General features: G+C 43.6%; 1 protein-coding gene across 7 annotated transcripts in view; it reads left to right on the top strand.

The window, feature by feature from the left end:
* cdc42bpa (CDC42 binding protein kinase alpha) overlaps window positions 1-21,521 on the top strand; it is a 301,642-nt gene that overhangs the window by 74,263 nt on the left and 205,858 nt on the right. For all 7 annotated transcript variants that reach the window (XM_033020707.1, XM_033020706.1, XM_033020708.1 and 4 more), the window contains exon 2: window positions 1,950-2,041. In XM_033020707.1, the coding sequence (XP_032876598.1) occupies window positions 1,950-2,041 (92 nt within the window). The remainder of the gene's footprint in view (window positions 1-1,949; window positions 2,042-21,521) is intronic.

Below are 21,521 nucleotides of genomic sequence, written 5' to 3'. Positions count from 1 at the left end.
AGAAGAAAGCTGTTTCTCTTCCAACAGATGCAACCCAACCTGAGCATTTACAGCATTTTTTGTTTTTAATGTCAGTTAAACATCATATCTGAAAGCTGGAATGTTTCTGTGCCATTCCCCTACTCTTGTATAGGAATCTTTAAATTTGTGAAGTCTTTGGATTGAGATTTGAATCAGCAACCCTTTGAATATTTCTGCGCTAAAGCTGGCATCGTAGATGAAAACAAGATGGTAAAGACCTAGAGTTCATTGGGAGGGCTGCATTCTTTTTAACCCCTTGGTAATCAATATGTGTATTTTTAGAGCTTCGGGATGTTTCTCCCAGGGTTTACCAATGTTGCGTCCAGTGACTTGTGTGGATCTCTCCCTAGATGGAGTGGAACATTGGTTATGTGTATGCTCCAGTGTTAATATTTAATGTGGAAAAAGGGATTCCATTCATTACTGTAACTGGAAAGGAAACTGTGACAATTTCCAAAACATTTGTATTGTTGGATAATTATTGCAATTGAAGGTGCAAGTCTCCCCTCACTCTCACCCCCACTGCCCCCCTCGATCTTTTACATTCCCTGACCATGTGGAATTAAGTAACAACATTTTTAAGCAGTTGCCAAGATTTTTCATGCCTATGGGAATGTTTATTTGTCCATATAGAAATGTATGTTTTGGTACAGAGATCTCAATGCACTTAAAAATAGACAACTATAAATAGAAAATAGTTTTCCTGGTAACATATTCCTTGAGAATCTGGCACGGATTTCTTTGTATATAGACATATTACAGAAAATGAATTCTTGCTAATTATGTACTTTGAAATGGCAATTCAAAATTGCTGAAATGAAAATTAAAGATCAAAGTGGCATATTGATGAATCTATTAGCAGATACCATGGCATTCTCCATCTCCGTATCCCAGTAGTATCCTATCCCCACCCGATCCATTTCTATGCTTTGTCTTAACCAGGTGCTCTGTTCCCTATTCCATTTCCTGTTCTATTTCTCGACCATTCCTATGCCTGTATATTTTGGTCTGTATGTGTAGGAAAGAATGGCAGATGTTGGTTTAAATTGAAGATTGACACAAAATGCTGGACAACTCAGCGGGACAGACAGTGTTTCTGGAGAGAAGGAATGGGTGACATTTCGGGTCGCGTCTGTATCGTCTATATTGGTGAGACCAAGTGCAGACTAGTTGACCGCTTGTGGGGTACCTGTGCTCTGTCCGCCATGGGTTCCTGGAGCACCCAGTTTCTAACCATTTCAATTCCAGTTCCCATTACCACACTGACTTGTCTGTTCTCGGCCTCTTTACTGCGCTGGATGCAAACTAGAATGCAAACGTGCCAAATGCAAACTGAAGCAACAGCAAGTCATATCTTACCCTCGTAGTCTATAACCTGAAACTTTATCTGTCCATTTCCTTCACAGATGCTGCCTGACCTGCTGAGTTCCTCCAGCACTTTATGTTTTGCAATGAATGTAACCTGACCAGGAAAATGTGAACATTTTGAGGGACATCATTATTCATTCAGATAATTTAAATGATGTTGGTTGGAATTGGATAAGGGGTAATTTAAAATACATTAAAGTTAATTAGGCATTCTGTTGTGGTCATTGCACCTGTTAAGGATTGCCATTTTGGCAGTGGTAGAAGACGAGTTTGTTCACATGTTATAGGGAAATAAATGGGGGAGTGGGACTGATGGGATTACTCTGAGAGCTGGTATTGACTCAAAAGGCAATTAGTCTCCTTTGTCATCAGAAAAAATGACTGAATAATGTTCCTCCGTGATAGGGCACTAACCCTACACCTTCAAACAGTGAATGTGAATTGGTACATGCATCGGGGTGAAATGTTAGCTATAATAACGTTTGTCAGTAAACTGTCCTCATACTTTCCTTGGCATTCCTTTAAGGTGAAGTAATACTTGTGCTTTTGTTCTGTTTCAGCCAAACCATTCACAATTAAAGTGAAGCAGATGCGGCTCCACAAGGAAGACTTTGAAATCCTGAAAGTTATTGGCAGAGGTGCATTTGGTGAGGTAAGCATTCTCCAGCTTGGTATCATCAACAGAATGGGTGTATTCTGGAAATTCACACATGTTTGCATGGAAAACCGCTTGAGTGCACTCATTGACATGTGCTGCTCAGCTTGCACCTGACTTCAATTTGGTTGTTCCTGGATGTTTTGGAGCAGTTGTGTGGTTCTCTCTGTATTTCAATTTGATTCAGGAGTAGTGACTATGAAGATGCTTTGTATTTAATTGTCAAATCCAGTTAACGAAGAGAGATCAGTTAAAAGAAACTGCATCTATTTGTCAGTTCATCAAGGCTCTGTATTAATGCATGTATTTATTGCAAACTCAACCTAGAGGTTATTGAAAAGTTGCTCATATCAGAAATATTAAAATTCACGCACATTCGGAAATGTGAGCCTTTTTATTGACCCCCACAAAAGTTATGAATTCATAACCAAAACTCTCAAACCTGTCACACATTCTGTTCTTATCCATAGCCTTTGTTACAACCATCTACTTGTCAAAACCCCCCTTGCCAGGCACGTATGAAGCTTTTCAAAAGGGGGGGTGGCATGACCAGGATTACAAAACATTTATGTGAAATAAGTGCACGCAGCGCATATCACAAGCTCGAAGTCCTTTGCGGCCGGGATCTGGGGTTTTAGATGCTCTCTGGTGCTTTCTGAGTCTTATTTTGGAGCATTTTTGCTCCAAATTTATGACCAATATTTCAGAAATAATTTTGGTTGAGTCAAGAGTAATGAGTGGGTGGAATGGGATGATTGGGTTTATTGTTGTATACATTTTTTTAAATCAAGAATTGAAGTTGTCCTTGTTTTAATAATCAAGTTGTACTGTTGTAAAATGTTATGTAAAATGTTATAAAGGAACATGCAAAAACTGCAAATAAAATACTGTACGTTTTAGCAGTAAATAAAACTTGTTTAGAAAATGTTTTGTGTGTTGATTTGATTGCCTGTTACTGTTCAACTGTGTTATTGTGTGCAGTGCACCTTTAATAGTCCTCCTGATCTAACAACTTCACCACATCAATTTCAACATGAAATAGTGATGTGAATACAACATTTAGTTCGACTTCAATTTCCATCATGAAAATTGAAGTCAAACTAAATGGTGCATTTACATTACTAAGAATTACTAAGTCTGAAGAAGGGTCTCGACCCGAAACGTCACCTATTTCCTTCGCTCCATAGATGCTGCCTCACCCGCTGAGTTTCTCCAGCATTTGTCTACCTTTGATTTTCCACCATCTGCAGTTCCTTCTTAAACATTTACATTACTATGATCGCTTTCAAACTAACCTATTTTAATGCCATATAATAATAACATATTTTAGTTCCATGATGACTCATAAACAAGATCACAAATCACATTTTGAATGATCAAACACAATGTGATTGTAACTGATTGCAGAGCTGCCAAGTTTCACCGAGCATTTATGTATTTTGATGGCTGAAAATCAGTATTTTGTTGGGGAAATTGGTATTTCTCATAAATGCAATAGAACTTGCTACATAGAAACTGGATTTTTGAAAATCAGTATTTTGCATGCAACCTCATGTATTCTCAAATATCAATATGGAACACTGAAAATCAGTACTACTGAATTGTGAAACCATTTTTGAAATGTGAATTTATAATTCTTGATTTTGATTCAATCATATCCTTATAGCTATAAAACTCTGATCTTGGATGTGTGTGTGTATTTATTTGTTTGTGTGTGATCACATCTACTCTAAGAAACGATGCATTAACGAGAAATTTTTACGTATTCCCTCTGGAGCCAAAAATCAGCTTACCTGAAAAATTCGTGGTTATTTCTTGAGTTATTAATATAAATCTTCACAAATCCGATCCAACTTTGAATTCAAAACGCCATTTTTTCTCCGCTGATGACGTGACAATGGATCTGCCTGCCGTCTGCTCGCACTGTGACTGACTTCACCTCCCACCCCTCCCTCCCCCCCCCCCCGTTATTCAAAAGTCGCCCTGTTGAGTAAAGACTTTGCACGCTCGCGCCTCGGCTCGGGCCCTGTACCCGAGAGCTTTGGTTGACGCACGCTCGCGCCTCGGTTCGGGTTTCCCGAGAACTCCCGAGAGCTTTGGTCGACGCATGCTCGCGCCTCGGCTCAGGTTAGCCGAGAACTCCCGAGAGCTTTGGTCGACGAATGCTCGTGCCTCGGCTTTCGTCTCCCCCCACCGCTCGTGCCCTGGCTCGGGTATCGTCTCTCCCCCCCCCCCTCTCTCTCCCCCTTCTCTTTCTCCCTCTCTCTCTCTCTCCCCCCCCCTCTCTCTCTCTCCCTCTCTCCCCCCTCTCCCTCCCCCTTAGCGTATGTGTGACATTGCAGACCCCCCCCCCTCTCCCCCCGCAACCGCGCGTTGAGAGGACGGGACCCTACGGGTCCCACTTGGTCTATTAACGATTAAAAATCTGATCTTGGATGTGTGTGTGTTTGTTCGTGTGTGTCTTTGTTCGTGTGTGTGTGTGTGGTTGTTTGTGTATAATCCCATCTTCTCGAAAAAAACGATGCACTAACGGTAACATTTTTACATGTTCCGGTAGAGATTTTTCCACTCGAGTCCAAAATCGCCTTATCTGAAAATGTCATGCTTTATTTCTCGAGTTATTAATGAAAATCTTCAAAAGCTCCGACGCCGCAGATGGAGGCGATGGACCGGGCGGCCAGACACCGCAGCCCCCCCCCGGACCCGGAGAAACGGGCACTCCTTTTTTTTCCAAATCATCCCGCCACCCAGCATAAATAACAGACTCCCTCTCCCGCAACGCAATATTCCACTACTAGCCCAGAATAGACACGAGGCGTCGAGGCGATCTCTGATTGTGTGGAGTGAAAATGGCGATCTGATCCCGCCCAGGCCCACTGCGCATGCGCGGAGAGACAGCATCATTTTGCGTCGCTACTGCGTCACCGGCTTCCCCAACTGCGCAGGTGCGGATGGTCGCAAATTCCCCCCCCCCCCCAAATCATCCCGCGGGCCGGAACCAGAATTTTGAGTAATTTCCGTCAAAGTAGAAATGCTGATTGTGTTCTAAATTTTTTTTTTCCTGGGGATTTTTTTTTACTCTGGGGAAAAACAGGGGGGTGCGACTGCACTCAACGCTCCCCCCCTTCGGACAGCCATGCTTGCCCAGGTTTACCTATTGTCTGCCACACATTGTCGTGCCTCTCGCCGTTTCCAACTTTCTTCTCTCACCCCCTACAATCAGGCTGAAGAAGGGTCTCGACCCGAAACGTCACCTATCCATGTTCTCCAGAGTTGCTGCCTGACCTGCTGAGTTACTCCAGCACTTTGTGTCCTCCACAGCAAGATCAAGGCTTGCTGAAGATTGTTACTTTGTGATGCATGTGATACTGGTACATTTTCATCTAACTTGTATAAGACAATGAAACCAGTCGTCTGTCTTTTGAAAAGCCACAATGTGACTGTCTACTAAGTTGCACTGGTATCATGTTTCACCACGGCAAATTGAAGACCAGATTTTCTCATTGCAGAAATGTTACAAAAATTGCTGTTGTAAAGTTTGCAAATGCGCCAGCCAGCTTGCATACAGTGGGAAACAGTAAATGAGACAAACTGTTTCAGTAATGTTAATTTTGAAGAATGAAATTTGCCTGCGACAAGCAAATTGCTTGTTTGCCATTGCCATTGTGCGGGGATCGCTGGTCGGCGCGAACTTGGTGGGCCAAAGGGCCTGTTTCCATGCTGAACCTCTAAACTAAACTAAGCTAATCTAAACTTGTCAAAATGCTCCACATAACTGAGATTGTACATTGAGATGGTAAAGTAGGCCATGTACCCAACGTTGAGCATGCAGATTATACGATTCAATGAGGGGCTATTCATTCTGCTGCTGCATTATACTGCAGTTATATTATGGCACAAATATGTTAATTTCAGCTGTGCCATTCCCATTTGGATATCATAGAGCTTTGGCATACTGTTGCAATTTAGCAAAAAAATCACTTCAGATTTTCTTCTACAACAGCAATATTGTGTAATAATATGTTATTCTATGCATTGTACCTTATAAAATGTTTGTTGGGACCCAAAGCAATTGAAAAAAACATTCAGATGGACATATCTTCATTATCAGTTTGAATAATTAACAGCATATTGGAAAAACTCTATAAATAGTATAACTAAAAGCTAAATGTTAAACTTTCACAGTGCTAAACACAGCATTGGTTACTGTGTATAGAGTTTTTCCAATATGCTATTATTCAAACTGATAAGTAGACTATGTCCGTCTGAATGTTTTTTCAATTGCTACATTAAAATGACATCGTTTTGTTAAAATGACAAAATATACCACATACTCTTTTTATTCAAGGGCTTTATTAAAAATGTATCTGAATAAAGAATGTTACTTGATTAAAACTAGTTAGATTGTTACGAACTGCTCATGGACACGACTAATATTAGGAATGCATTCCCATGACAATCTTGTTTTCAAGAGTGAGTTAGATTTAGCTTTTAGGGCCAAATGAATCAAGGGAAATGGAGAAAAAACAGGAATGGGGTACTGATTTTAGATCAGGTGTCGGCAACCTTGTTCTGCATAGGGGCCAGGACCCATGTCTGTGAGCGGATGGCGGGCCACATCTAGTTCAAGTTCACATTTATTGTCACATGCACCAATTAAGACATAGTGATATTTATTGCCATAGTTAATAAATGGAGGTAATAATAATACATACTAACTAAACTGACATATTTATGTTTATATTATGTCTACTAAACATAGCAGTTTTGAAGGCGCGATACTTAGAGGAGGGAGAGGGAGCCCGGTCAACGCCAGCCTCCCCTTCCTCCACCGAGCCCTGGGTGACCCCAGTGAGGGAGGGCGAGGCGGGGGAGGCAGGGGCCAGGGGGGGCTGCTGCCTGCTCAAGTGCCGGGACTACCGGCGTCATGCCTCCCACCTGCCGCTGCTCACCATCGAGCCGCCCAGCGACAGCTCGGCGGAAGACATGAGCGAGCGATCAGAGCGGGGCTCGCTAGGTCGGCAGCTGGGCTGCAAGGCAGAGGCCCCCGCCCCCCCCCCCCCCCACGTATCCCCTCCCCATCTCCGTTCACCTCGTCCCTCCCCCGCCTGCCACCTGGACCCCCCCCCCCCCCCCCGGCGAGGCCAGTCGCAACAGTAAGGCGGAGGCCGAGCTGTGTGACGGGGACAATGAGAGCCTGGACAGCATGCTCAACTCCATCGACACCATCAACTGCAGCACGAGCTCCTCGTTCCGGGACAGCCTGTCCGAGGTGTTAAGGTTCATTTCTTAAAACAGACAACTCACAAACTGTTAGGTAAACCAACACAAGCTTTACTGATCATTTAGCCGGCGAGAGTGCCAGGGGATACAAAGTCAAATATGCAACAGATACTTAACCCTCCTGGGCCACCACTCTAATGAACAAAGACATACAGCATCTTTTTACAGTATTTTGGAAACGTAGTCACATGTTTATACAGCAATGACGTCTAACACATCAATCACAGAGTATACCCATTCAAAGTATGCTTATCACTGATACGATACTCTTGTCAGCCTGTGGTTCTATCAATCACAAACTGTTGATCAACATTTACAATTCTGTCTTAACAATGTAATCTTCAGTCAGCTACCCACAGAAATTCCTGTTTACAGAGACTACCAACTTCTCAGGAAACACATCCTCTCCCAAGGCTTCTGTTTACAGAAGCTACCACCTTCTCAGGAAATGCATCCTCTCTCACCATTGTAGATGGTATTCTACTTGGCTCATAACAGGAAGCAGCTTGGATGCAGTTTGAATGCTGGCCTCCAATTTCCTGATTCCCACATCTCCTCTACAGCACAGAATTACAAAGCTTCCATTTACTCAAAACCCAAAGAAGTCAAATTAATCTTTACTTAATAAAATACCTTACATTATAATTTATATTATATAATTAGGATATTCTCAGAGGCACCCTCCTGCCCAAAGACCTACCTGCGGAAAACGTCACAGTTGGGACTCCCCCACCCTCAACAACGACATCTTCCAGCAATGGCAGTACCGCATCGGACTAAAAAAAATACGCCTGCGGGCCAGATGATTTCGGGTTACGGGCCGAGTTCGGCCCGGGGGCTGTAGGTTGCTGACCTCTGTTTTAGAAGATCAGCCATGATCATATTGAATGGGGTGCTGGCTCGAAGGGACAATGGCCAACTCCTGCACCTATTTTTATATGTTTCTATTTCTGTGACATGATGTACTATTGATTGAATGGATGAAACATTGCCGTTTTTTTTTAATGGTACATTGTCAAATGGAAGGTAGACAAAAATGCTGGAGAAACTCAGTGGGTGAGGCAGCATCTATGGAGAGAAGGAATGGGCCACGTTTCGGGCCGAGACCCTTCTTCAGACTGATGTTAGGGGGGGGGGGGCGGGAAAAAGAAAGGAGGAGGCGGAGACAGTAAGCTTGTGGGAGAGCAGGGAAGGGGAGGGGAAGGAGGGAGAAAGCAAGGACTATCTGAAATTGGAGAATTCAATGTTCATACCGCTGGGGTGTAAACTACCCAATGGAAATATGAGGTGCTGTTTCGCTAATTTGTGCTGGGCCTCACTCTGGCAATGGAGGAGGCCCAGGACAGAAAAGTCAGTTTCGGAATGGGAGGGGGGATTGAAGTGCTGAGCCACCGGGAGATCAGGAATATGTGACGTTTCAGGTCTGAAGAAGAGTCTCGACCCGAAACGTCACCTATTCCTTCGCTTCATGTTCCCTATTGCTTTTCCATTAACTTAACACAAAAGCTGTGATTGAGGACAGTCAATTGACATAAAAGCCCATAACTTTCTTAAAAAATAAGAGAACTGAATACATTTTTAAGTTATTATAGATTGAAGCATTCTGAAACAAATATGACACATCATACTTGGATGACCTGAAATTAAAGCATATAATTAGTTAGTTACCTAATTGTAGATAATTACAAAATTGACCGTTGTGACGGAAATTGTAATAAACACCCAGACTGCCTTGAAAATTCAAAAATATGATATTCTCAAGATCAGAACTAATATTATTGTAACATTAAAACAAATAGTAAATACCCAACAAAAAATTCATATTCATCAGTCATCAAATTCATCTAAATCCAATTACTAGATCTAAACATCTATCCCATTCTTAAGAAAAGGCTAAAAATATTTTTATAAATAGCCAAAGTATCCAAATAACAAACTGATCCCATTCACACTAGAATTCACAATATAACATGATTTTTAAATCTCACTTTGTCATGAATTTCTATGCCAATGGAAGGAATTGAATGTTTAATTGCCAAGAAGCGACGCCCATGTCGGGGCGGCCCGGCCCGGGGGAGGTTCGGCGCCCATGTCGGGGCGGCCCAGCCCGAGGCTGAAGACGGTACGGTACTCACGTGAGGGTGGCTGGGACGGTGTTCTGGCGGTGGTGGCCTGAGTCCGGGGTTCGGCCGCGGGCCAGCGGCTGCGTCTGCAGGACTGGTGGGCGGCAGCTTCAACCACCCCGGCCGCGGTGTTTGAGCCGCGGGACTGATTTGTAACATCGCCCGGGGGGTATCGCCTCAGCGCAGAGGGAGAAGAGGAGGGAAGAGACTGCAGACCTAAGACTTTTGCCTCCATCACAGTGAGGAGATGTGGGGTGGACTCACTGTGGTGGATGTTAATATGTGTTTATTGTTGTTTTTATTGTATTATATGTATGACTGCTGAAATTTCGTTCAGACTTCGGTCTGAATGACAATAAAGGCTATCTATCTATCTGTCTATAAATTTTACTCTGTTGGTTTATAACACTGCGGCAGGCAAGGGTCGTTTTACACAGACATTTATTCAAAATACACAAACATCCACTCTCAAGATAATCAAAATCATTATTGTTTGCACAATCATGTCATAAGAGCATCTAAATTATCTATATTTTGTGTTATTGTCTATCCATGATCAATATTTTCATACTAAACCTGACTAATAACTATGTACTGTTGAAGTTTTCAGTCAGATATTTAGTCTGAAAATATTCATCATGGATAGACAATAACACAAAATATAGATGATTTAGATGTTCTTATGACATGATTGTGCAAGAAAAGAATGAATTTGATTATCTTGAGAGTGGATGTTTCTGGATTGTGATAGATCAGAATGTGGCTGCTGCTATGATTTAAGCCCCGCAATATCGGCAGGCAAGACACGGCCGATATCGGGGCCTAAATAACATATTTTGCATCATCAGATTAAAATGAAACCGCACCAAAAAGCAAGATAAGATGTTAAATAAACGACATACCTTTTGTTTTGTCTTGCACATTCGATCCGTGATTTTGAAGGCGTTGAAAGCGTTAGAAGTTTAACTTCAATCCAGCGATGCAATCAACCAGCAACTTTAAAAACAAAAAACGGAACGGGATCGCAGAACGAATTTTCCTCATCAGCTTGTAGTCTGAGCAAATCCAGGTGATTGACTTGGCCACTCAAGAATTGACCATTTTTTAGCTTTGAAAAACTCCTTTGTTGCTTTAGCAGTGTGTTTGGGATCATTGTCTTGCTGTGGAATGAACCGCCGGCCAATGAGTTTTGAGACATTTGTTTGAACTTGAGCAGATAGGATGTGTCTATACACTTCAGAATTCATTATGCTACTACCATCAGCAGTTGAAGATAAGTGAGCCAGTACCTTCAGCAGCCATACATGCCCAGGCCATAACACCCCCACCGCCGTGTTTCATGGATGAGATGGTATGCTTTGGAGCTTGGGCAGTTCCTTCTCTCCTCCATACTTTGCTCTTGCCATCACTCTGGTATAAGTTAATCTTCGCCTCATCTGTCCACAAAACCTTTTGCCAGAACTGTGGTTGCTCTTTTAAGTACTTCTTGACAAACTGTAACCTGGCCATCTTATTTTTGCAGCTAACCAGTGGTTTGCATCTTGCAGTGTAGCCTCTGTATTTCTGCTCATGAAGTCTTCTGCGGACAGTGGTCATTAACAAATCCACACCTGACTCCTGAAGACCATTTCTGATCTGTCGGACAGGTTTATTCATGTTTCCAAGTCTCATAATGGCTTTTTTGACTTTCATTGGGACAACTTTGGTCCTCATGTTGATAAACAGCGACAAAAGTTTCCAAAGGTGATGGAATGGGGGGGGGGAGAAGGGGGACTATGTATAAACACAGCTTTAATTTCTACATACATGGTGAAACCAAAATGTATAAAAAATACCCTTTAATAAAGTCTGACAATGTGCACTTTAACCACATGTGATTTTTTCTATTACAAATCTCAAATTGTGGAGTACAGAGGCAAATAAATAAATGATAGGTCTTTGTCCCAAACATTATGGAGGGCACTGTATATTTGTGGCCCTGAGTGAGTTGGCAGCTAGTTAGAGGAGACTGATGCTTTCATGTGACTGTCAGAGATAAGCTGGAGATTTCTGGAATTCAAATAAATTTGTCAACATTTTTTGCCAATCGAGAAATCAGATTTGGCTGTTAAATCAATAACCTGGGGGGCATATGTTTAGAAAAATACAGTACTGTCCAGATTTGCAACCAGCTTTCACTATTTTGTGGCATTGACAGCTCCAAGTTCAACACTTCGTATTCTTCAACTTTTTTTTTCAGAGTGAAAGCAATAGGTTCCTGAACATCTGACTATTTGTGATAGCTGGTTTTCTACAAAATTTAAATAAAAACTACACAGATAGCATATGCCAATATTTATGATGGTGTGTGTAACTGTATCATTAAAAAAACTTATGCCATTTGATGACTTTTCATAGAACACACGTTTCCGAAAAGAACACAAAAATATGTGGAAACCTGGGGGAAAATAAATGTAACCAACAGCTGGGAATAATTGTCTCTGTACACAATTATATTCTGAGAGCTTTAAATATGCATGTCATAGGATAGAACATCAGAAATATTTAGAGATTATTTTTAATTAGTTAGTGATGCATTTGTGTTCGGCTATGAAAACATGAACTTTCCATGATGCAGCTTTTCATAAGCCTAATAGAAGTGAACCTATAAATTATATAGCAATGGTTTCAGAGTTTCATTTGAGCTGAACGAAAAGGAGGAATTACACATAGAACATAGAGCACAGGAACAGAACCTTCAGCACACAATGTCCATGCTGAACGTAATGTCGTTAAACCAATCTCTTCTTTCTCCATATCCCCCATCCCTTGCATATCTAAAAACCTTAAATGGCACTATTGTATCTGCCTCCACCACCGCTGCTGGCAACCCGGATGCACCCACCACTCTGTAACGAAAAACTATCCTGCGTGTCTCCTTTAAACATTGCTCCTCTATCAGTCTTAGTTAGTCTTAGTCTTAGTTTAGTTTATTGTCACGTGCACCGAGGCACAGTGAAAAGCTTTTTGTTGCGTGCTAACCAGTCAGTGGAAAGACAATACATGATTACAATCGAGGTGTCCAGAGTGTACAGAAACACAATAAAAGGAATAATGTTTTGTGCAAGATAAAGTCCAGTAAAGTCCGATCAAAGATAGTTCGAGAGTCTCCAATGAGGTAGATAATAGCTCAGGACCGCTCTTTAGTTGTTGATAGGATGGTTCAGTTGCCTGATAACAACAGTGAAGAAACTGTCCCTGAATCTGGAAGAACACATTCTCACACATTCTCACACTTCTGTACCTCTTACCTGATGGGATAGGGGAGAAGAGGGAATGACCGGGGTGAGACGTCCTTAATTATGCTGCTAGCCTTGCCCAGGCAGTGAGAAATGTAGATGGAGTTAAGGGAAGGGTGATTGGTTTGCATGATGATCTGGGCTGTATCATCATCCAGAAATTTCTGCAATTTCTTGGGGTTGTGGTTGCAGCTGTTCCCAAACTATGCTGTGATGCATCCTGATAAAATGCTTACTACGACGCATTTGTACAAGTTGGTGAGAGTTGTTGGGGACTTGCCGAACTTCCTAAGCCTTCTGAGAAAGTTGTGGCATTGGCGTGCTTTCTTGACCAATGCTTTGATGTAGCTAGTCCTGGACAAATTGAAGGTGATATTTTCTCCTTAAACCTATGCATCTTAAAGCTGTGCCTTCTAGTATTTGATATTTCCATCATGGGAAGAGGGTTCTGATTGTCTACCTTATCGGAGGGCCGCTGTGAAGCCGAGGTCAGAGCCCCGCGGGTCGGAGCCTCTCAGGTCAAAGCCCGGGCCTTGTGGGTCAGAGTCTTGCCCTCGCGGGCCGTAGCCTCGATGGTCGACGAAGACCACGGCCAACGGTCCCTGGGTCTGCGGAACCCACGGCAGGGGTGTGGGTTGGCGCCACGCAGGCGTCTGGAGAGGACCTGGCAGCAATGGGGGAGAGGTCGGTGCAGTAGTGACGATGGCGACGGACGAGGATGGACCATGTGGCAGTGAGGACGCCGCTGCTGAGGGAAGGAACAAAGGAGGACCCGGCGTGGGGGCGCCACCATGAGGACGGGAAGAACAATGGGGACCTGGTGCGAGGGTACTTTGTAACTTTGTTAGTGCCCTTTATGGGTGACTATTTGCATACCTTGGGTATGCAAGGAAAACATTTCACTGTGACTTGTCACAATAGGCAAGAGGCGCAGGAGTAGGCCATTCGGCCCTTTGAGCCAGCACCGCCATTCACTGTGATCATAGCTGATCATCCACATTCAGTACCCCATTCCTGCCTACTCATCATATCCCCTGACGCCGCTATCTTTAAGAGCTCTATCTAACTCTCTCTTGAAAGTATCCAGAGAATTGGCCTCCACTGCCTTCTGAGGCAGAGAATTCCACAGACTCACAACTCTCTGGGTGAAAAAGTTTTTCCTCATCTCCATTCTAAATGGCCTACCCCTTATTCTTAAACTGTGGCCCCTGTTTCTCTTAATAATCTTATATGTTTCAATAACATTCTTAATGTCCTTCCTTAAATTTGGAGACCAAAACTGCATACAATACTCCAGGTGTGGTCTCACTTGGGCCCTGTACAACTGCAGAAGGACCTATTTGCTCCAATACTCAACTCCTCTTGTTATGAAGGACAACAGGCCATTAGCTTTCTTCACTGCCTGCTGTACCTGCATGCTTACTTTCAGTGACTGATGAACAAGGACCCCCAGACCTCTTTGTACTTCCCCTTTTCCCAACTTGACACAACAGATAATAATCTGCCATCCTGTTTTTGCCACCATAGTGGTTAACCTCACATTTATCCACATTAAACGGCGTCTGCCATACATCTGCCCACTCACCCAACCTGTCCAAGTCACCCTGCATCCTCATAGCATCCTCCTCACAGTTCACACTGCCACCCAGCTTTGTGTCAACTGCAAATTTGCTAATGTTACTTCGAATCCCTTCATCTAAATCATTGATGTATATTGTAAATAGCTGCGGTCCCAGCACCGAGTCTTGCGGTACCCTACTAATCACTGCCTGCCATTCTGAAAGAGATACGTTAATCCCTACTGTTTGTTTCCTGTCTGCCAACCACTTCTCTATCCATGTCAGCACTCTAACCCCAATACCATGTGCCCTAATTTTGCCCACTAATCTCCTATGTGGGACCTTATCAAATGCTCTTTGAAAGTTCAGGTACACTACATCCACTGTCTCTCTTGTCCATTTTCATTTCATTTCATTTTCATTTATTTTATTTATTGTCATTCGATAAAAACATGCTTCCACATGAATCATGAACAAAATTTGTACTCATGTCTGAGCAGCGTAATAGCGCAGTAAGGTATCAATAAAGTACAGTATAGACATCAATAAATTCGAACATATAAAAACCTTCCACAATAAAATCTAAATAATAATGAGCCTATGAATAAATAGTAAAAAGTTAAAAAGCAGCATGGTTAAAAGACAGCAGCATAATAATGTCCATAACAGCAGCAGTAGCAGCAGACAGTTCACTGAGGTAGTGAGGGTTCAGTCAGTGAGGTAGGGAGTTTAAAAGTCTCACGGTCTCGGAAAAGAAGCTGGCTTTAAGCCTTGTTGTCCTGGCCTTTATGCTGTGCAGCCTTCTCCCTGAGGGGAGGGGGCCAAAGAGTCCATTTGCCGGGTGGGTGGGGTCCTTCATGATGTTTGAGGTTCTGCTCTTGCAGCTGTTGATGTAAATGTTCTCAATGGCAGGGAGGTAGTTATTTGTAATTTTTTTGGGCAGATTTGACCACCCTCTGCAACGCCTTCTTGTCAGCAGCAGAGCAGTTTCCGTACCACACTGTGATACACGATGTGAAGACGCTCTCCACCACACACCTGTAAAATGATGTCAGGACTGGGGTGCTGAGGCCAGCACACTTCAGCTTCCTCAAGAAGTAAACGCGTTGGTGGGCTTTTTTAATTATGCTAGCCGTATTGCAGGTCCAGGTGAGGTCGTTAGAAATGTGCACCCCCAGATATTTAAAACTGGACATCCTCAAAAAATTCTAGGTTATTCGAGGGATGGAAAAGGTAAACAAAGGGAGAAAGACGCTGGTTGGACGTGGGAGTCAGAAAGGCACAAAGGGTTAGTGGGTTATGTGAAATTGGAATATTTAAATAATTGGACTTTAGACTACCCAAGTAGAAAATTAATTAGGTGGTCTTATTCTGACCTCACCATAGCAATGGAAAAGGCAAAGGACAGACTAGTGTGAGAATGGGAAGTGGAATTGAAATGGCATGTGTCTTGAAGCTCAAGGTGACCATTGCAGACAAAGAGTACACAGAGATCAGGGAGTTGTGGAAGAATGGTCTCTGCAAAAAACCGAAAGGAGAGGTGTTGACAAGAGGGGAAGATGTGGCTGGTGATGGGATCCCGTTGAAGTTGACAGACATGATGAAGGACTGTGAAGACCAGCGCACTGGGTAGGGGAGCAGAGTGAGAGTAGGCATGTGGGAAATGGAAAAAATGCATGTGAGAGTTCCATCAGCTGTGCTAGTGGGGACGCCATGTTTCCTGAAGAAGGCAGGTCAGAATTCCTGGAGTAAAAATCCTCATCTTGAGAGCAAATGCAGCAGCGATAGAAACTGAGAAGGGGATAGTTTTCTTACAGGAGACTTTGTGGATGTGTAGTCGATGTAGATGTGGAAGTCTAAATGTTTATCATAGATATTGGTGGATAGTATGTCTTTTGAAATGAAGACAGAAAGAATAGTCCAGGTGAATTTGAGAACAGGGTGGAAATTAGTGGCACGGGTGATAAAATTGATTATTTCCACATGTCTAGCTACCTGGGCCTTTTCTCCCTTGGGTTCACCTGTCATATCCCCTCCCTAACCTGGTTCCTGTTGCCCATGTTCCCTTCCTTATCTTGTTTCATCTATCACCTATCAGTCTTTGTCTCTTTCTTTCCCCCCTGCCCTCCCTACTTGGCTCCTACCGCCTACTTTTTTTCTTATGTTTTCACCCATAACCTACCAACCTATCTCAACCCTCCCTCACCCAGCTACATTTACCACTCCCCCTCTCATATGGTTCCAGCGATCACCCACCAACCTCTGTCTCACTCCTTCTCACTTCTGCACATTGATTATCTTCCCTCCACACACTCAGTCCTGATGCAGGGGCTTGACCTAAACTGTCAACTATCCCTGTGCCTCCATGCTGATGACCCTCTGATTTCTCCCAGCATTTTATTTTTTGCTCCAGGGATGCGCCATTTTCCTTTTAACAATTACAAGAGGAAATCTGTTCTGTTTGATCATACTTGATTGCTGTTGGCATCACTTTTGAGATTTTTTATAAAATATGGGCTGATTCTTATAAAAGGAGAGTCGAGCACAAAAGAGAGGATTGTGTTAACAAACTTTCTATTAGCAAGTTCTTCCACATTTGAAGCTATGAGTTTATGAGAGATTTTAAACAGCATTGAGATATTAGAACCCAAAATAGGTACTGTATTCAATGACCAAACATTAAAATTAACATTAACATTCATGAACTTTTCATCAACTTTGACAGAAAAATAATGCCATATATTGTCATCAGCAGTGGGTTAATAACTATTCACTAGAATCCATCATAAATACACTTTATCCATCCTCTAACCCTGCCTCTTACCTTCTGTGTGATGGATTCCATCCTGCAAAGGCAGCATAATTACTCTCCACTGCTCCATAAGCCTGGTCTTGGAACGGAAAGAAAATATAAACATTTCATATATGCCCTCTATAAAACATGTGAGAATCAAATTCCATCATTGTTTTAAATTTCTGGATCAAGTAGGTGAACTTGCATTGCATAACATTTATCACATTGTTATAAAGATAGAAACATAGAAATTAGGTGCAGGAGTAGGCCATTCGGCCCTTCGAGCCTGCACCGCCATTCAATATGATCATGGCTGATCATCCAACTCAGTATCCTGTACCTGCCTTCTCTCCATACCCTCTGATCCCCTTAGCCACAAGGGCCACATCTAACTCCCTCTTAAATATAGCCAATGAACTGGCCTCGACTACCCTCTGTGGCAGGGAGTTCCAGAGATTCACCACTCTCTGTGTGAAAAAAGTTCTTCTCAGATGCTATTAATTGCCAGGCAAGTTTCAGGAACATTGTTAATGGGCAATTAAAGTGCAAGGCTTGTAAGATCTCTATGAATCCAGGGAGGTTAATGGCAAGGATGTTGTTTGTACCAAGTGAACCACGGAATGGTGTAAATCAACGGGCAAATTTTGTAGATTTCCAGTTAAACTCATCCCTTAATCCGCTGAATTTTAGCTAATTTGAATATAAACAAGGTTGTCTGTCATAGATGGGTCATTTTTCCAACAGGGTTAGGCCCGACATTCAATATTGTGTACTATTTTAGAACAAAGGGAGTCATTGCTAAACATTGGAAGTATATCATAATGCACATCATTATGCTGTGCAGCCACATGTGATCATAATATGTGAAGATCCTGGATCACATACTGGCTGGATGGCTCAGTGGAATGCAGTTCATTGGAAAGAATGCCAATAATGCAATACAGAGAATGCTGTTATACCAAAATAGACTTCAGTATCGCTCGGTTCTATAACTTTACAGAGTATAAAATACATACAGATTGCTCAACATTGTGACCCTCAATCTTTCTCTTCCCATTTTAAACTGAAATGCTGAAAAAACACAATGGTCAGCCAAACTAATGACTGCACTTGGCTGTATCAATTTCTTCAGGAGATTACTTTATGTTCAAAGCATAAACAAGAAAACGATATTTTTAGATGTTAAGAATGCTGTTGCTAATGTAAGCCAGAGGGGAAAAATATGATGGACATGTGGGTGTGACATTATTGTAGATTTGGCCAATATTTGTCACATCAAGGGTTCCATGGCATATTTGTCTACTTCTTCTACGCTCCAACTGCTAAATTGGTTTGCCCAATATGTAGGGTGATTACTGTATTACCCTTGTGACATGCTATTCCCTAACATTATTTGATGTTTAGGTGCCTATAGATAACTCCCTCTAATGCATCTGTACCTTGCTGTTTCTTAGCTCCATTCAAACAAATACTGCTACTTTTCCGAATGCTTCCCCTCTATTGCCTTTAACTCATCCTTTATTATCAGGGCTACTTCTCCTCTTCCATTTCCATGTTGCCCAAGTAAAAGATCTAAATATAGGGAGGTTACACGTAAGGTCATGAGGTCAAAGGGAGTGATGCACGTAGCTCAATCCTTCTGGAGTACGGCTGCTTCTGGCATACACTAGTAACACACAAAACACGTACGTTCTTACCTGCTAAAAAACTCCAAAATGGCCAATTTTTACGCTGTAAAAAATTGTGGAAATAGGGGTAACCGTGAGAGAAAACTGTCAAAATCACTGCTGCTCACTGACTTGAGAAAGAGCAACATGTCGGCGGATTAAGGGCAAGTCCCGGCCCACGACCACCCGGGGCTGGAGGGTGACTGAGTGCACTGAACCCTCAGGACAGCCCCTACTCTCCCCCCGGGGTCAGCGCTGTCCGGTCACGGCCGCCCTCTGCCCTGTCTCCCCCTGTGTGGCCGAACTGTGACGGGCTGTGGGTCGACAGCGCCCACACACACGGGGCCGGGTGGAGCGGGGCCACGGCTCCGGGCCGCAGACACACGGGGCCATAAACTCGGCAACGTCCCCGTCAGCTGCAGCAGAGTTGGGGACAGTCTGGTCCCTCCGTCCACCCAGCGTCACTGACCGCGCTGCACTGGCACCGGACCCCGACCCTCACACCGGGGTGATTCACCCCCCCCGACCCCCAGACCCCGACCCTCACACCGGGGTGATTCAACCCCCCGACCCCCGGACTCTGACCCACACATGGGGTGATTCACCCCCCGAACCCCTGCCACCACACGGAGTGATTCACCCGACCCCCGGACCCCGACCAACACACGGGGTGATTCTTCCCCTCGACCTCCACCACCACACAGGGTGATGCACCCCCTCCCGGAACCCGACCCACACACGGAGTGATTCACGCCCCGACACCCACAGCGGGTGATTCACCCCGACCCCCACACGGGGTGATTTCCCGCCCCTCCCCCCCCCAGATGCTGGGCTGTCTGCAGCCCCGGCACCGCGTTTCAGCCGCCAAACTCCGGCCGCGGGGACAGGCGGCCCGGGGTCCGCGAGTGTGGAACCAGTCAGCGTGGAGTCCAGATGGGACAGAAGACGGGCCTGCTGTACTGGCAGCCATAGTAAGCGCTTACCTGACGTTCACCGCTTGTACTCCAGAAGGCGTTGCGTGGCAACAAGATGGGTCACGGGTCGTGACCTAGACTGCCGTGCAACCTCCCTATTGCAGAGGGCCGCACAGAGATGAGTGGAGAGAGGGGTCAAGGGTAAAACTTGGGCAACTCTGACGATAAGGTAATGGGAGCAGTAAACAATGTACGAAATGTCCAATTTTGATGAAAAACTCTGCTCAGATATTCTTATTTTTCTTGGTGAGGTGCCACCTGATTTGCTGCAGTTTTGCTAGTGTTTCAGATTTCTATCTTTAGCAGGTTTTGTTTCAGGGGCTATACTATCACTGGCATTGGTATTGGTTTATTATTGTCATGTGTATCAAGTTAGAGTGAAAAACAATTGCTTTGCATGTTAGCCAGGTAAATCGTACCATGCAGGAGTACAGTCAAAGCGTATATGTGCAAAAACAGAAGAGTGCAGAATATGGTGTTACAGCTATGGATAAAGTGCAGATTAAAAAGTGCAAGGGCCTCAGTGAAGAAGATTGGGAGAACAGAGATGCATTTGTAGTATATAAGAGGTCAGTTCAAGAGTCTGCTAATTCGAATTTAATGCATTAAAGCAAAACCTGAATATTTTACTGAGTGGTTTCTGTCATATACGGTGCTAAAGAGTAAACTATTGAAACAAGAATCTGATCCAGGAATTATCTAACTGTGAGAATCCAACTCAAATTTCACCTTAATTGACTAAGTGACAATAAATTTGAACTTGAACTAAATTAAGGCCAGCTAGCAGCATTTGACCAAAAATTTGAACAGCAGTTGTGTACCAAATTTGCTAAAATAGGGACCCTACAAACTGCTGGTTTACAAAAAAAGACACAAAGTGCTGGAGTAACCCAGCAGGTCAGGCAGCATCTCTGGAGAACATGGAAAGGCAACATTTTGGGTTGGGACACAATCTACAAGCATTCGCACCCACCTTTTATCCCCCCCTCTCCCCTGCACCCCATCTGAATGCACACCCATTTCTCTCTTTCCCCTTCCCCCGTTCTCTCTCACTTACATTCCTTCCACTGGTTTCAGATTTCATGCCTTTTCTCTCCTTATAGACAATAGGTGCAGGAGTAGGCCATTCGGCCCTTCGAGCCAGCACCACCATTCAATGTGATCATGGCTGATCATCCCCAATCAGTACCCCATTCCTGCCTTCTCCCCATATCCCCTGACTCCGCTATCTTTAAGAGCCCTATCTAGTTCTCTCTTGAAAGTATCCAGAGAACCAGCCTCCACCGCCCTCTGAGGCAGAGAATTCCACAGACTCACAACTCTGTGTGGAAAAGTGTTTCATGATCTCAGTTCTAAATGGCTTACCCCTTATTCATAAACTGTGGCCCCTAGTTCTGGACTCCCCCAACATCGGGAACATGTTTACTGCCCCTAGCGTGTCCAAACGCTTAATAATCTTATATGTCTCATCCGACTAAATTCCAGAATAATCTCATTACCTTTTACATTTTCATCTCTGGCCTTTGTCCAACCATCTGCCAATCAAGTCCTCCTCACCTGTATCCACCTATCACTTGCAAGACTTTGTCATGTCCCCCACCTCTCTTCCAGCTTTCTCTCCCACTTTAAACAATCAGTTTGAAAGGTCCTGACCCATAATGTTGCCAACCCGAAATCTCCAACGATGCTGCCTGACCGAGTTACTCCGGCACTAAAGTGTGTCCTTAATCATACTAAATACTGAGAAGGCCTGTTACCAGCAAGGTTGTACCCAGGCACATCACTATGAAAACCTTTAT

This window comes from Amblyraja radiata, chromosome 5, assembly GCF_010909765.2.
Source record: "Amblyraja radiata isolate CabotCenter1 chromosome 5, sAmbRad1.1.pri, whole genome shotgun sequence".
NCBI classification, from domain to species: domain Eukaryota; kingdom Metazoa; phylum Chordata; class Chondrichthyes; order Rajiformes; family Rajidae; genus Amblyraja; species Amblyraja radiata.
The sequence above is the reverse complement of the archived record's forward strand: the minus strand, read 5'-3'. Positions and strand labels throughout refer to the sequence as shown.